Here is an 18,514-nt window from a genome sequence, read left to right on the forward strand (position 1 = left end):
GCAAACAGATATAATATTTGGTTTCAACATGATGGTGCCCCTGCTCATTTCGGAAATGTTGTTACGGACTTTCTGAACATGACCTATCGTCAGCGGTGGATTGGGCGGGGTGGACCAGTACCGTGGCCCGCACGTTCACCTGACCTCAACCCTTTAGATTTTTTTTTCTGGGGCCATATGAAAGACCTTGTTTACAGCACGCCAGTAGAAAACGAAGAAGACCTTGTGGCAAGAGTGGTTGCTGCAGCAGGTGCCATTCAAGATGATGAAAATGCTTTTATAGCAGTTCGACGGTCCATGATTGAAAGGTGCAGACTGTGTAATCAAGTTGAAGGACGGCATTTTGAGCAATTGCTGCATTAGTATCAGTGAACCGATTTGAGTGAAATTAATATTTTTCAATGTAAAATAAAATTTGGAGGAAAGTTATTCTTGTATATTTCTGTAATAAGAACGGTTTTCATGAAATTATAAAAAAATTAATATTGATCTTTAAATGGTGAAAAGTGGTCATGCATGCAGTACGAAAAAAATTAATTTCTCTGTTATTCTTGACCAATCTTAATAAATTAGGTATCATTGGAATCGTGAAAAAATTTGCTAACTTTTTTGTCTCGTAAATTTTCTGTAAAATGGACGGTTTTCGAGATATTCGCCATCAAAAATTTAAAATGGCCGCCATTTTGAAAAATTTCAACGAAAAATTTTTTTTTATTTTTTATAGTTGAGTCTTTATAGCATAAATATTCATGCCAAATTTCAGATCAATACAACATTTCGTTCTTGAGATAAAAATTTTTAAGTGAAAAAAACAAAATGGCAGCTATAAGGATAACCGCTGAGTTTTGGACACTTCAAATATGACATTTGTAGTCTCCTAGCATCCAGGTAAAATACCCTAAAATTCTCGACACTACTTCTGAAACACCCTGTATATCTCTCTCACAATATCTACATATTTATTAGATATTCGTTACTACCCTACAGTGTGATGTTGCTTATTCCAGTAACTGCTTAAAGTTGGTTGCGCTTGTTCCATTCAAGTTTTTACATTACAAGATAACTTTTCCATACAAAAACTTAAACCAACCATTATTTATAGAGATCATATGAATCCTATTATATTAAGCGAGCAATTTCTGCATTTTTATATCTGGTTATTTATATTTATATCTGGTTATTTATGTTCAACGAATCTCGAAAACGGCTCTAACGATTTTCACGAAATTTGGAACATAGTATATTTTTAAGATATAAAAATTCGATTGCACTAGGTCTCATCCTTGGGAAAACTCGCTGTACGACATTAAAAGGATAATTCATCCTTGGCTGAAACAGCTGTGGATAGTAAAAAAGTGAGTGAGCGAGTGAGTAACTTATGTGAAAAATAAAAATATCACTTCCCCAAAATTCATAAGATGACATATAACCAACTGTGAAATATAAACACGATCATTTTAGAGAATTGTGTTCTGTTTATCAATAAATTAAAATAACGAGCGAAGCTCGGTGTCCCGATATTATTATATGATGTGGTGTTCCCTGTACCTGTGCCTTCAAATTTAAAGCAACTCTGTTGTTGATGCTTTATTATGTGGTAACATAACTTATCAGTGCTGCAGTGTGAAAGGAATGAAAGTGATGTGACTGTGAAGCAGCTCACCTCGATTCATCCTCACATCATTAGCTCGACGCCAAGATGACAGGTTATCAATATTTCTTCATGAACTGCAGTCATCTCTACTTTGAATTGACGTGATCGATCACTCGGTGCAAGATCGGCCACATGAAACGTGTCCATTTGATCTTGTTATTTATTTCAGAAGCAGGGCGATCATTAGTTCTGAATGAGTTGGAAAATACTGATAAATTTGATTGGTTGATTCAACAACGTACAACAATTAACGGGTGACAACACCAACTAGGGACAGACATCTGGAATGCCTTAAATAGTTTCAATAGTTTGATTTCTAAACTTTTCTCTTGAAAGAGTTGGAAGGATCAGATTGTTTTCACCTGACTGACCTTGTTGAACCGTTGATTTTCCTTTGATTTTGTAGAGTATTCAATAAAGTTTTCTATTTTAAAAGTCTATGGATCTCGCTCATTTGAATGTGTGGCCATTTGCCACTTTTTACTATGGGCTATAGCAATAAATCTCATTTCAATCAGGACTGTAGTTTCAATCACCCCAATAACCTCCAAACAGTTCCAAATAATCTCACCTAGTTCATCATTCAGAACTATTAATCTGAAATTTAAAAGTTTAGCTGTTTTTACACTTCTGTCCTCAGTGGGCGCCGCATATTATTTAGTAGAAAATAAATCTTTGTGAACGAGTGTAGAAAAATAAAACAGAACAACAGATTTTCAATTCGTGAAAGAAATTGGTTTTCCATCACTCGCGAACGGCTCTTTATGAATTTGTCTGGCGGACGATGAACACAAAGCCGAGTTGTGTTGAGAGGGCAGCAGATAACGTGAGAAACAAATTAAATTTGTCCGAATTTATGTCTGGCGAGTTGGTTACAATTAGCATTTTACATAAGAGTTAAGAGTTGACCTACAGGTGGTGAGGCGGGGACATGATTTACGGACGATGGCCTCTTTCATCTTGAGTTGGGTTGAACCGTAGCCGTGGCTTGGGTGCTCGCTTAATAGAGACAGATCACCGCGCCTTTAATTGCTCTTCGGGTGAAACTCACGCGTGTCTGTCTCGTTGCCGTCTCGTACGCGGATCCTCTTCACCAGCCCCCTCCCTAATAACCTCTCAGATGCTTTCTGAGTGCGCACTTTCTCCTTCCTCCCTCACCACCCCCACCTGTACACTGATCTTCCCCGCATTAATCCAAATAATTTGATCGTAAATTTCAGTCCTAATCTCCTACCGTTTGTTGGCTTGTCAATTAGTTAAACGACGCTGTGAGATTTCCAGCAACAAATCAACTCTCTGCTCACCTCAAGGCTGCTCTAAACATGTCATCGTTTTCGTCTAGTAATAAGATTCCATTTCAATAGAGTAGTGATTTTTTCCAATAATGAACTCAATTTGATTGTCCATTCATGAATGTGGATCGTGTTTTGGTTATGAATACCCCTGAAGGAAGAACATAAGTCATTCTTCACTCGTGTCTCATTCACATTAGCCTGAACTGCAGCTTCATGTATTATTCTATGTTCTACTATAGTGTGTTCTATTATATTATTTCATTAAGAAATTGGGATGAATATAATAAACATTGCAATAGGATATGCAAATTTTCTTTCGGAGATGAGCGAAAAATGATCATGCAGAATTGTCAGGAACTACGAAGGAATTCAGAATTTAGAAGCCTGAAAGCCTTCAGAATCTAGAATCTTGCAATTCAGAATCTAGAAGCCTAGAAGCCTTGAGGTTAATCAGTCAACTCACGGAATTCAAATGAAATTATAGAGTGAGTTTGCAATAATCATCCAATACTAGATTTTCCACTTGATATTTGTGAAATGGCGATAAGAAATGAAGTACAATGCTAATTGTTGTATCAACGTAGATAAAATGTTGGTGACTTTGCAATAATTGTAAAGCTTATGAAATCAAATATCTGTGGGTTATCTGCCTCAGATAGTTCAGTTCTAAAATACATATGTATATGAACTTGATTCTGATATACAGCTATGAACATGTGTGGAACATATTTTTATTTTCCTTGCCCTATTACCATAGGTAAGGAAAGTATTGCTTTCCAAAAAAATTAAGGTACCCTAATTTCAAGTTTTCTATACATTTCAATGTCCCCTGAGTCCAAAAACATGATTTTTGGGTGTTGGTCTGTGTGTGCGTGCGTGTGTGTGTGTGTGTGTGTGTGTGTTGTGTGTGTGTTGTGTGTGTGTGTTGTGTGTGTGTGTGTGTGTGTGTGTGTGTGTGTGTGTGTGTGTTGTGTGTGTGTGTGGTGTGTGTGTGTGTGTGTGTGTGTATGTCTGTGAACACGATAACTCCATTCCTAATCAACCGATTGACTTGAAATTTTAAACTTAAGGTCCTTATACCATGAGGATCCGACAATAAGAAATTCAATTCAAAATGGCGGATAATGGCTGAAAAACCACATTTTCCACGTTTTTCTCGAAAACGGCTCTAACGATTTTCTTCAAATTTATACCCTTGATAGCTATTTAAGACATATCAACTGACATGAGTCTCATTTCTGGGAAAATTGCAGGAGCTCCGTAATATTCTTGAGAAGAATGAATTTTGTTAAATTTCTATCACGATTTTCTCAAAAATGACTTGACCGATTTTTTTTCAAATTCATACCCTGTTTAGTTATTTATCAACTGGCATGAGTCTCCTCCCTGGGAAACTAACAGGGGGTCCACCCCATCCCTGAGAAATTTACTTTGTAACCTTCTCGTGCCTGAGGTAGGTAGGTAGAACAGTTTATTCAAAAGAACACATGTCGATATTTTATTTGTAGATCAGCTGTTTTGACAACTTTTAAAAAATCCTCAAATTTCATAATTCAAACAAAGGAAAATGTACTCTGAAAACCATAACAATAGTATAATCATAGTTTTAATTGTTTAGCCGCAAATCGGCATAATGATATTCCCCGAAATTATCCTCTTTTAAGAATGAGGCTTATAGATCAATGAACAAGGAAAGTTGTGTGAGTGTACCACACCAGATTTTTCATATTGTATTTGTGCCATTGCGATATGAAATGAAGTAAGAGTGCTAATCGTTTTATCAACATAGATAAAATGTTGGTGACTTTGTAATTTTGAAGCTTATGGAGTCAAATTTCTGTTGGCTATCTGCCTCAGATAGGTTGTTCAGCTCTCAAATATATGAACTTAATTCTGATATACCGGTACGAACTTGTTTGGAACATATTTTTTCTAATATTACAATGATCACAATGGAGGGATTTGGAAAACATTTTGTTCACAGAACCACTTCGAATTTATTTACATTTCATTGTTGCTTTCATAGCACTGAATTGCGATCTTTAAAATAATGTAGAGAAGAAAAAACTATGGCCGAAATGAAATCCTCCAACAGATAAAAAGCTTATTACATGACAATCTGTTTCCCAACTCTAATTTATTTGCTAGAATCGGCTTCATTCATCTACTATCATTCATTCTAACCTTGAGCAATTCATATTGAGCTGTAATACCGGTGTTGGAGCCCGAAGGCAATCAATACCTCGCAGGGGAAAAGCTGTGTTTTTCCACGATATCCAGCAAAAGCTCTCCCAGAGGACGCAAACCTTCTGTGCGATAGCATAACCTACTTTGGCAATTTGTGGAACGCCTTCTGATCGATCACTCTAACCAGCTTACAATTCAGAAAAGTTTGCCACGCCAAGATTTATTTGCGACAATTTCAAGTGGTTTTTCACATTTTTTACCAGTCGTTACTGTGAGCAGATCTTGACTGACTGAATTACGAATAATTTATTTGAGAATAATATCAAGTTGGTAAAATAACATCCATGCAAATAAATGTTTTTTTTTATTATTTTCACTTGGTCATATAAAGTTGGATTTTATTCTCGGTTCCTATGAAATTCCGTACTGAAACCATACGATGAAAATAATTACAACGTTTCAAATCAGTCATTTACAGTTATGAATTATCCCACAGGATAATTCAACGCACACTGAACTAACTGTTATAGAACAGTGCCTCGTATTTCAAGATTGAGTTTAAGTTTGGTTGTTCATTTAATCCAATATTATATCATTCAATTTCACCTATTGTTTCCATTGAGTGTTATATGCAATTCTAATAGATGGATCCCCATTTATGACAATTTTCAGAACAGGAAAACTTTTCTGCTTAGCTAACTAGCTTCGGTTGGCGTGTGGGGTTCTTTGAACCTTTGAATCCTTGAATCCGTCCCTTCAAAATAATAATAATAATTTTTGAATAGTTTCATCCTTGCTGTTCAAGCCCTAGAAGTGAAATCAAAATCATTAATGTATTATGATGAATGATATGGGATATTAGTAATGCGAATTTATTAACAATATTAAAAAATGTTGAATAATATTTATAACTATTGTAAACATTATGCGATATTGTAAGAAAAGTGTGGTCTTGGTGACAGATTCCAATCACTGCGAGGGATAGAGTGGAAATTATAAATGAGAGAGGAAGAGAATTTTCCATCGAATATTGAGTGAGGTAACTCTGGAGATCGATTCTCGTTCAATGAAAAATTAGGCTCTTAATCCTTCCCAATGTTTGGGTATGAGCAAGGATTATAGAGTTTACAAACTGAAAAAAAATTATAGAGTTTACAAACTGAAAATGGAAAATTCTCAGATTCATAAATATCAGAATAAGGATACTGCACACACATTTTTAAAGATAACATATCCCACTCTGTTAAGGCCACAATAGTCTAAAAAATTGCAATTATCTATCTCGGGACTATCTCACGGATTGGATAGGCTTCTTGTTGAAACTGTATGAGAATTTCAAATGAATTTTTTTTCGATGTAGTCGGAAATTGTTAGATAATATGTGATCTATGATTGGTTCATTTTTTTAACCAATAAATAGTTTGATGCGCAGTGATTACTCCTATGGACAATATCACGATACTCATTTGGAAATGCATTCAAACATAACTCTTACAATGAGAGTTTGGGTTTTCAAATAAGTAATATTGTAATTACAATCACTCCAAATTGTAATCCAATTAATAAACGTTAAGAAACATTAGTGAGCTGTAATTTTGAACGATCCCACGGGATCTCTCAGAGTGGGATGAACGAACTTATTTAATTTTATAATATACCAGCGACCTGTGAGAAATATGATGTACAAATTTGGAAAAATAGAATTTCGAGAGTTTAAATCACTTCTTTGACAGTCATTCTTATTAAACAACACCAATTGCGGAACACTTAGTTACTGGAAAAGTGGGGAAAGTGTAGTAGTGACCGTAATGGAAAATGGTCATTTTATTGCAGATGAATGGAATGAAGCCGAATGAATAATTCAAATTATCGATGGTGAATACTACAGAGCCACGTTTTCCATTTTACGTCACAGCATTATTACAGTAATGATCGACTAGAAAACAAGTCTCGTGTAATGACAGAAAGGTCAGCAGGTCATTCCCATTGAAACTTCCATGAGCATAAACCATTGAATTTTTTGCGATTTCCGAATCGATCCTCATGTAAGGCGCCTGAATTATTTTCAATGAACTAGGAATTAGTTACTATACAATTGCAATTAATGTTATTGTAGCAGCAATTCATACCATGAAGATAATGTACATACATAGACTACATGGTACCACAAATCGAAGTTTATTTTTAGTCTATGAATTAGTCTACTCATCAACTAATATGAGATGCAATACTTATTAATTCTTTTAATGTGGTCTAGTCCCTCCTTGTACTGTTGTATACGCTTCCATCGTTTGATTTATTCCGTGATTAATTAGAAGAGTAGAAAATTCCATCCATACTTGACCACGTCCACAAAATAATAATTAAGCTATTTTTTCAATAGATACTATCATAGAGAAACAATAGCGTAAGTAAATATTCCATTGTACAGGGCATTTATGTCGCAACTTTTACTGTTATCTCAAGCCGATTACTGTCGATTATTGACGATTTTTACTGTTTTGACCGGGTTTGAGTGTATGAACGGCACAATATAAGAGACTACCAGCGTCATAAAGCTTCACAGGAAAGAACTACGAGGACTATCAGCTTCAGTTGACAGTAAAAGTTACGACATAAACGCCCTGTACCATGGGATATCTACTTACGCTATTGTTTCTCTATGATACTATCCATATATCTGAGAGATTTCATATTTATAGCAACACACACATCGAAGGAATTAAATTTGTAAATAAAATCATTGTTGTTTTCATCCATTCCGACCTCTATCACAATAGCCTTATGTTTTTTACAGTATCGAAGCTAAGTTCACCGGGTTTTTATCTTTTTTCGTTGTTTTTTCACAATAAAACTGCTTCTTCATCATCCACTATTCACCATTCATCAACTTCATCATTCAGACTTAGAAATCTGGAATATTAAAATCAAATGTCGATAATAAGGGCTCTTTCACGTATGTATCTCTTCGAAATACCATCAAATTATATTACATGATGAAGAAGACCCAATATCATAATACAAATCTCTGTTTGCTGTGTACCCTTCATATGACGAGAATACATCAAGGGTTTGGGGAGCAGGCCGCTTGATGTTGTAATTTAGCAGAAAACTGAACGTTCAACTAAAGCAAAGCACACGGTAATAAATTTGGAGATCCGACAAAAACAGACTTATGAATATTCGGGGTGACTGGTGCTATTCAAATTCATAGCGAATCATCATTTTTCATTTGGAGCTGGGCAGGCAGGGGACACTGACGGTGGGGTGTGGGCTTACAGGGGGGAAAGGGCGCCGGCAGAATGAGAAGTGGAAGCGAAGCTTACAATCAGATTACCAGAGATCAGTTGGTTGGAGGACCTCTCCCTTGCCCTTCAGCCCTTGCCAAAGGGCTCAACCATAGGGCTCTCTCCCCGTGACGTCATCGTTAAGGCTGCTCGTCGAAACTGGATCCCTGGAGTCGGTCGAGAGTCGAAAGTATTGCTCCACAATTCAGCCAGCTCACAAATGCGAGCCCCACTACACTGCACAGCACCACCTTCACAAATATTCATCATCCCTGAAACAATTTCGTCATCTCTGTGGAGTGGATTTGTGTGCCTTCACCGTCCGCTTGAATCTCTCCATTTGACAGTGATCGTGACAAGTTTGAAATATCACAGAGTAATTAAACGAGGATTTTAGGGGTAATATGATACAGGCCAAATTCAAACAACGAGAAGCTTTTCATTGTTCCAATGAATGGTATATAACAATGTAATCTGTATAAAGATAGAAATATAAAGTAATCTACGATAACAGTTTTCCTCATTCTGGCTTGAATTATGACAGTGAAATCTAAGTATAAACAATACTTCTTAAAATGTATGAAATCAGGACTACTTATTTTAATTTATAACGTAGAACTATAGTTCCCAGATTATAATTTGCATTCTTAATCTATTATTTCAGTATTTTCAAAAAAAGGGTACCATAACTCTATTATTATAATTGAACTATGCATGTACTCTACTACATTGATTTCAATTTTGAAATTCTCATATAATGAATACAATAACAATTCTATCATAATGAATTGGATTTTTATATTTTGATATTTTATGGAACAAACTATACTTTGATACACTGTAGGTTGCTATTCTCTATCCAATATTCACAAAAAAATCCAAGATCTCAGAGAAAAAAAACACTGAATTTAAGTGATTTTTTCTTAACTGTTGACTATTTTATTTATTCCAGTTACATTATAGAGTTGATATCGTTCATATGACATCACCTACGGTATAAGTAATATTTCTTATACAGATTGAGAAATCATTATTATAAGTAATCATTTACCATAAGTGATGGATAGTTAACGTATCCATAATCATTAATTAAGTTTGTAGCGTGAATGCTGATGTTGTGGAACTTTTCCGTAATTGAATTGACTTAAAACGTTGTCAAAAACAAAAGTAAGAGCAAGAGCTACTTGATCAATTTTAACTGTACTGTAACTTACAGCTGATGATGTGTGAGCACACACGAAAGCATGCACCTGTAAAATATTAATTTTTATTTAATTAAAGTGGATTTTTGACAACGTTTTAAGTCAATTCAAGTATCCATAATCAAAGGTAATACTAATCGGATTTTAATATGATAGTGAGAATCTGAAAATCGGTAGCCAAGTTTCTAATACTACTTTGTTAACTTGTGGATGAAGGTCCCAATGACAATTTATGTCTTGATACAAAACACATTATCAACTACAAATCGTTGCCATCTATCTCTGTTCGAAAGTAGAGCGAGAGACTGTTTCAATCGAGGGCTGAGAACAGAGCCATCTCTTGAGACATTTCACCACAACATCGTTTTCAGGAGCGTGTTGTTAACGTGGGTGTTAAGGCAAGAGTAATACGGAAAAATAGAGACAGAGCTCAACGGTTTTATGTTTTGTTCACAATTCAGCTGAGCGATAGCTTACGAAGCGGCGGCACTGTAAAAACGTGTAGAAGATTCATGTAAAAATGTAAAAAGTCAAGGAACGTGAATTACTGGGGCTGTGGAATGGCTGAGGGAGTGGAGGCGCCTTCGGTCGTGCTGTAGTGGACGGGAGAGAGAGTGAGGATGCATTGTAGAGAGTGTGAGAGGGGTTGAGAGAGTTGGTTGGTGCTGCTCGCCAACATAACGTTTCGAATAGTATTTGTGTGTGGAAAAGCAAGGGTTGTGCTCTGAGTATAGCAACTGCAGTTGAAGAGGCAATCTCTCTTAATGCTACAGGCGGACCCGTTTTGCTCCATAAACCATTTGCACCACGACCACACAACCATTACCAATATAGAAGGCCTTGGTTCACTTAGAACGTCCGCAATCAACTTTCAACGAATATATAATTCTCTCTCTCTCTCTCTCTCTCGCTACCGAAATGTTCTTTCAATGTGCTAGTCCCAGTTTAAAGCTCCAATTATGAGTATTCTACAATGCATACCACATTCGCAATGTTTCGATAAGCCAATAACAATGGATACGAACAATCCGTTGATCGCCTTCTTCAATTCATTCGATGATGCGATCTGCCAATCGCCATAATATGAACTACAATTCGGCATTTTTTATTATGAAAATTCAAATATGAATTTCCAAATACAAATTATGAAAAAAAGAAGGGAAAATGTGAATTTGAATATATAACTGAACGTCATCTCATTACAAAAATATTACTGGAATAATCTCTTCCTGCTTCAAATCAGTGAGGATAATACAATTTTTAGAACAACTCAACTGATTCGTGATAAAATTAATAAATAAAGAATTATGGTAATGATTCAAATCTACATTGAGTTTAAACAATTTACAGTATTCAATATTACAGTTTACAATATGTCAATTTACAGTATTCAGTATTCAAGTATACCCTTCTGTGAGAAGATTTTTTCTCATTTCTAGAGTCACGATAAAAGTATCAAATCTTGTTTTACACTTTTCAATAGTCGCACAGTAAAAATATATTATACTGCTGGTTTGTAAGAAAAACGTAACGCAGCACATAATAATAAAACTTTTGTTTTACCCAACAGAACTTCAATTTTACGGTTTTCTTTGTATTTCCACGTTTAGTTGGTTTGGAAAATCTTGTTCTAAAACGCCATGTGAACTATTTCCCAACAATTCCGAACAGCTTTTCCTCGAAAGAGAACAATTTTTAACAATAAATATAACGATAAAATAAAATACGGCATTGGAAAGTTGCATTGAAAGAAAATCATCGCACACGTGGTGAACTAAATTTTGATTTTATTGTTGCTACGAATGTTGAATAATGAATAATGGGTGATCCAGTACAGGACATGAGCAACTAGCTCAAATGATTTAATATTCCATCATTCTTCTGTACTACAAGACATTTCTTTAAAAAACCTAATCCTACATCGTCGATTTTCCGAGAAGTCGTTATCATTCGTATCGTCATAAATTTTCAATTTCAATTACAATTTACTTGTAGACTTTGACGGTGAAAGAAGTAACAAGCAAAAAACTGACATTTGTATTTATTCTACAGGTTTGGTTGCCCATTCAAGCATAAGAGCACACTTGTAAAAGTGTAAACTTGCAATGCTATCAATCTAGATCTAGGTACTCCTCCAAATTTTTCTCACATCATTGAAGCTCCAGAATAATAGAATATATGTATTTCCATTGTTAGTACATTTATTGAACTGGAGTCTTTCAAGATCTTTTCACATTTCATAAATTGATAGATATTATATTTTCATTTGTACTTGTTGGCACATTTGAAGTTTGATTGTTTCTGTACAATATTCTTTATTCTTTATTCTTTAATATTTATTCAAAAACTGAATAAACAATTAAATACATTCCAAATAAAAGCAAATACAATTTTGTTTCCTAATTTATAATGTGTTCCCTATAGGCTACCCTGTGTGGGGACACTTGAATGTTCATAATTTACCATAATTTATGATAAATATGAATTTCTCATACTATACACTGATTGGAGTGTGTTTCTAATCCAACATGCTGCTGATTTCTCAGTGATTCAATCGTAAAAATAGCATAAAATCCATGATGTTGTCGCAGAGTCGTAGTCAAGTCAACTCCCTCATCAGATGTCGAGTCCAGTTGACCACCGTGAACAAAAAAAGCACAGAATCGTGTGATAGGCTCTACGGTGGCTGACCTAAGGCTTTCGCCGTACATTATCGATCAAAGCAGCCACGTCAGCATTTGAACTTTGTGCTTCGCAGCGACGGATGAGTTATTTCGGACTGCGCTGTGCCTTGTGAATGTCCAAAATTAGAGTAGCGCGTTTCGGAGGATGTCGTGTCGAGGTGTGAGTGAGTTAGGGCTGCTGCATTGCTGACACATATAGAAAGTGAAGGTAGTGAGCGAAATTATGATGTTGATGATGATTTGAGCGAAGTTGTATGCTGTATGCAGATCAGTGGTGTGCGTCTGAGCGTTCGTCACCCGGTGACTCTGTGTCACTAGTGAGGCTGACTCTGTGTCACTAGTGAGGCTGACTCTCTGTCACTGGTGACGCTGACTGGTCCTGCTGCTGCTGCGTTATGCAAATCGACCAAGATTGACGATGGCTGTGGACGGAGTGAGTTTAAACCCGGTTCAGATTTACAAGCATTACCATACCTAATATTTCCTCTACATTTCCACTGCCAAATCTTTCGCATCTCGGTGCAAACTTATCGTCCCATTTCTCTCTCTGTTTGCGTTCATGCTTTGCATTTTCTATCGGCTCATTTTCAGCTTGAAAACAAACTGAGAAAACAAATGTCTCAAGGGTATAAGCTACAGATCACTTAGAAAGTCAGCCGCTTCGCTCCAGTTATGAACTCCATCGGTCGGCTACTGCTGAAATTTCAGACTGATCTCATTACCGCTACACTGGAGGGTGTATGCGAACTAGGTGAAGCTGAAAAAGTTAGAGCTATTTATGAGCGGTTATCTACGGAGTCAAATTGAGTTAAATAATTTATTGAATTACTGTTTCACTTCCCCCTTATAAATTACAGATAATTCTTGATTAATAATAATTAGTAATCGAGAATCTTCATATTTATGGTTTTATCTCATTTACATTCAATGCATGTTGAACTCGAGTTCTCTTCAAAATTAATATCAACTTAATATGATTGCTTGGAAACTCACGTATTTCCAACTCTCTTGAACTCAAATTCTCTTCAAATTGAACAAAAACTTGATATGATCACTTGGAAACTCACACATGTCATACCTCCGTAAACAAAGCCGTAGTGCATTCGTGTGACGACAGCACAGGTAGGGCTTCTACACCCAAAAAAATTCGTTGATTTCAGCTGATCAATAAGCTAGTGTTTTTATTGGTGTAGGAGCCCTACCTGTGCTGACGTCATATGAATGCACTATGGCTTTGTTTACGGAGGTAGTGGTCATACTCAGCTTGAGATGAAGCATGACTGAATTGTCATTGTTATATGAGTATAAGGAGATTAAGGTTTACCAAGCGTTTTCATCAAGTTACATTCATTCGAATACGATATACATTAGATTGGAGCCGCGTGCGGTCTCGTTGAAATTGGCACCTAGTATATTATTGACGATGAGATTACTTCGTGACCCTTCTAGCGTATGATTTATTTAAGCTTGACTGCGGATTTTCCGCTATGCCAGAGTGACGGTGGTCGGAGAGGAGGAGGAGAAGGAGGAAGAGGAGGTACAAGAGGATGAAAAGGATGAAGAGGAGACAGAGAGGAGGAGTGGTATGAAGAGGCAGAAACCGCCAACATAAATCCCACTTCGGTTTTGGTCCAGGCTACCAGAAAGAGAAAACAAAACTATCAGCTACTCCACTTACTGCAATCTCTTGTATTGGAATTCTGGCTCTTGGGTCGAACCATCTATTTGGCAGTCTGATACTCATATCAATCTTAATAATTTCAAAAGTTCCTACAACTTTCCCTTTTCTAGTTCTTTTGCTCAGCTTGGTTGGTGCCATTAGGATTAAGACAAAATGTTGTGTGGTTTCATCCACAAAATATATTTTCATTCCTGGTCTCCAACTACAAACTTATGATCTATCTGGAAATTATGTGATAATTATGCGGAGGTTATAGGCCTACATCAATAGTAGTGGTGGGATATGGATTTTGAATTGGATCTATTGACTAGAAAGACGTCATAAAACAAGGCATGAGCAAGTAGTGTACTTTTCTTTTCTATTCAATGCCTACTCTGATTTTTTTCAGTTTTTCTAATATTAGTGCAACCTCACCTTTTCCAATTTTATTTGAGAAAATATCGATTCAGTTTGAGAAGATGTCAATTGTATTTGAGAGTATTCATATGTAATTGAGAATACATAAGAATAGTCGATTAGTCGATTTTATATGAGAAGTAATCACAAGTAATTGAGAATAGTTACTTGTCATTTTGAGAAACAGTGGAATGAGAATGAGAAGTTATCAAGTCAAAATAATAGAATAATCCAGTTGTCTAAAGTCAAGTTTCCAGGATATTTCAGCAGAAAGCGGTCCTACATATATAATGTATTTCAATAATTGAAACAGTGAACAAGATCAGCTGGGTCTTTCATTTGATTTTTCAATTACATCTGACATTTTCTCAATAATTATCACAAATCTATTCATCTCAAATGAATCGATACTTTTTTAAATGCAATTCTCTATTCTTACGTACATGAACAGCTAGTATATTTATGGTTCATTCAAATTTGAGTTATAATGGAAGATTTTGTCACATGAGGAATTTTCCCATGGAAATGTTTTATGAAACAAGTCTTAATAATACGAGGTGAATAATATTATAACTCCATACATATTTCACTCTTGCTTAATTATTTTCTGCACCTCCAATGTGCAGATTCCTTTTTTTCTGTATTACCGGAGCTTCAAGATTTCATGAGCAGCCCCCACATAGCAAATCACAGAATTACGAGTCTCTGACAGCACTATGTAACGAATATGTGTTGAATTCTCCGAATCAGAATAACGATGTTCTCAATTTCTGATTAAATGTGAATTTTGAAATTGTATGTTTGTTCGCAGGAGACGGTGGCAGAAGCCTCCAACGAAACGAGCTCTGAAATCGAATCTGATGTGGAATCAGACTTGAAAGAACTGGAAAATGAGAGGCAGCTGTGGGAGAGAGAGGATGAACAGGTAAATGCTAATTATTATTCCTGTGAAGATATTACTAATGTTTTCCACCCTCGTCAGACATGAATTTGTCAAAATTTTATCATTTCTCTACATTTACATTCCGTTCAAATACATTCATTCTTGTCAGCAACACTCCATTTCCACTATAAAACATCAAACATAGTCATGTGTTCAGAATTATCTCCACAAAAGAAGCTCCTTATTCAGAAACAAATGTGAGGACCCAGTTATGTTTTCATGTACGCAATATATTCGATGTATTATGGAATCGACTTGGAATTTAGGAACACGAAAAACACATTCTACAAAAATCCCATATTACACTTTAAATTTGAAATAAAACATTTGAATTGTGAAATGATCAAGTTTCGTCGCATCATAGTTTTTAATCGTAGCTTTGCTGAAAAAACTCTTGATTCCTATTCTGTTATTGATCATTTGTCGGATAAAAAATTTAAATATGATTGTTAATGATTATTTATAGAGATTTTTGAACCCTCTACGTTCATTTCAGAGCCAAAAATATTAGCTCTAATAATAATAGAGGGTTCTAAATTCGAGCCAACTTGATATATAACTTGAGCCATACTTGTCATATAACTTATTATCAAATATGATACGTAATGAAGCTAACATAGTTGACATTCTAGTGACGACATCGAGATGCGTATCTCGTATAGACATTTACACGGGCGTTTTGTGTCGCGCGACCGTGTGTAGAACGCGCCGCACACGACCTGTGGGCGGTTGGATTGTGACGTCGAGCCGTGAATATTTTAGGACCTGCCTTGTACTACCAGCTTCGGCAGAGAGCTTTTCCATGCTCTCTCTCCCTCCATTCCTCCCTCTCATCCCCACCCCTCGCTGAACCGAGAAAGGCCTCTGACTCCTGAATTAACTCTGCTCGACCCCCCAACCCATACTGCATTGAACAGCCATGCTGTTCTTAAAGAATATTACGCTGGAAAAATGGGAGTCAACATCCAAGGGCTTCTGATGCGAAATGCCCCGTTGTCAACATGCAACATCAGCAAAATCTTCATTTCCCCATTCTCTCCTTCAACAATATCCGATATCTGATGAACTTCTGAAAAGAATTGAGTATTGATATTCCGTTGTCTGGTCTCTTCCCTATCAATAGATACTCTCTCACATTGGATATCTTTGAGAGTCTTCCATATTCTATGGGGAATGACGATGATGGAAATAATGCATGATACAGATGGAAATAAATTAGCAATTTTTTGTTTTTAGTTTTTAATGCGGTGAGCAAGGCCACGGTTACATATGCCGCAGAGGTATGGGGGTACCAACAGAGAGAGCAACTAGAATGCTTTCATAGATTCTTTCTTAAAAGACTGTTTTGCTTACCAATGAACACACCTAATTATATATTGTATCTGGAGAGTGGGGAGGGCGTTTTTATGGCTAGATACTTTGAGAATGAATGTGAAGTATATAGTAAAGACTATAAACCTACCTGAGTTCAGATTCACAGGAAGAATAGCAAGATTGATGGCGCAAAGCAAATGTGGATGGTACAAGGATTGGAAACATTTGTATGTGCAATACAATATGGACTGGATTGATCCAGTGATCCAGCCGAGTTTATGGAGAAATGGATGTGAAATTATCATTGAACGGATACGTGACAGATTGATAGAAACTTGGTGGAATAGGGCCGCAACTTCGCAGTTCCACTCAATGTATCAGAGACTAAGAACGTCGCATACAATTGGAAGAGATTATATTAATGACGAAAACAAGAGACGTTTTATCAGTATGATATTCAGAGTGAGAGGGTCCCTGTTACCTCTGAATTTCAGGGTAGATAGGAATGATAACAGCTATATATGTTCACTTTGCAATAGCAGGGAGATAGAAGACACATGCCACTTCTTGGGTCGATGCACAGTACTGGGAGAGTTTCGGATGAAATGGTTCGGTCGCTGGATTATAGAAGAGGAAACTATACTTAGATACCTGAATGGTGAAAACTGGAGAAGATTGGTGGGCTATATTGACGAGGCTTTGAAGTATCGGGAGCAATTGGTTTCAGATATGATTGGTTTCCGATAAGATGTTGTCCGAAATAATTTAGAATTTCGAGAAATCAGCTTATCGAAAAATTGATATGATATGATACAGATAAACTACCAACTCTGGCTGACGGCATGTGCCATGCCAATTGAATTTTTGTTATTGCTTTGGAATTGTAATTGTGCTTTTTGTTATGAGTATCAATAAATTCTTTATCTATCTATCTATCTATCTATCTAAATTAGCAATTTGTTCAAAATAACCAATAATAAATTATAATCATTAATTATTACTGTACATGATTTTAAAAGCATTATTCGAACAATAACAGACCGCTTGAAGAGAACTTCCTAACAAAATTGATAAATTGAGCTTCATTATTATATCCTGATGGTTGTCATTCACTTCAAAATTTCAGCCTTACCAAATAACATTTGTTCTATTATTGAAGCAGATTTTTGCACCATTCTGCATGGTTGATCGATTACTTTTATCATTTTCTATAACCTAATCAAATCTATAAGCTACCAATCTAACAATAATCTAAACAATATATGAAGCAAGTTACCAAAAATCCAGGGATCCATAGCTACATCCAACTGGGAAGTACAGCTCTGGACTGAAAACGATGAAAAACTGCCCACCAATCAAATTAATGATTGAAGCTGGAGAAGAATCAAATCAATGGTATTCTATGAAAATTTTGAACGAAAGTGGTTACTGGTTGGAAAACTATGTTTTCAGTAAAATACTTGAGTTCTTTCAACTAAGCTCAAAATATTTATGTTAAATTGAAGAGGAGTGCTGAACTTCCAAAACAATATAACCATCCATCACAAATTGATAAAAAAAACTTCCAAAATATATCAGTAGAAATATTTTTACTATTATTATTATAGAAATAGTAATATAGATTATATATATTATAGAAATTTATTATTTATAGAAATATAGGCTATTATAATGATTATAAATATTTTCTCATATTATAGAAATATACCACAATGATTCATCAAACGGGAGTAGAATCAAATAGAACAGTTTGTAACGTATAAACACAATGTTCGAGATTTCATGACTTGAAACCAACTCAAAACTATTTCGGTTCTAATAAAGACGAGTGATACACATCCAAAACAGTACAACCATTCATTACAAACTGA

The 18,514-nt window shown here is 35.7% G+C and overlaps 1 protein-coding gene across 6 annotated transcripts in view; it reads left to right on the forward strand.

Moving 5' to 3' along the window:
- The window catches only part of LOC111057538 (ADAMTS-like protein 1), a 323,119-nt gene that overhangs the window by 183,647 nt on the left and 120,958 nt on the right, over window positions 1-18,514 (forward strand). For all 6 annotated transcript variants that reach the window (XM_039421842.1, XM_039421841.1, XM_039421845.1 and 3 more), the window contains one exon: window positions 15,198-15,311. In XM_039421842.1, the coding sequence (XP_039277776.1) occupies window positions 15,198-15,311 (114 nt within the window). The remainder of the gene's footprint in view (window positions 1-15,197; window positions 15,312-18,514) is intronic.

The sequence above is a fragment of the Nilaparvata lugens genome, chromosome 2 (genome assembly GCF_014356525.2).
Source record: "Nilaparvata lugens isolate BPH chromosome 2, ASM1435652v1, whole genome shotgun sequence".
Taxonomy (NCBI): domain Eukaryota; kingdom Metazoa; phylum Arthropoda; class Insecta; order Hemiptera; family Delphacidae; genus Nilaparvata; species Nilaparvata lugens.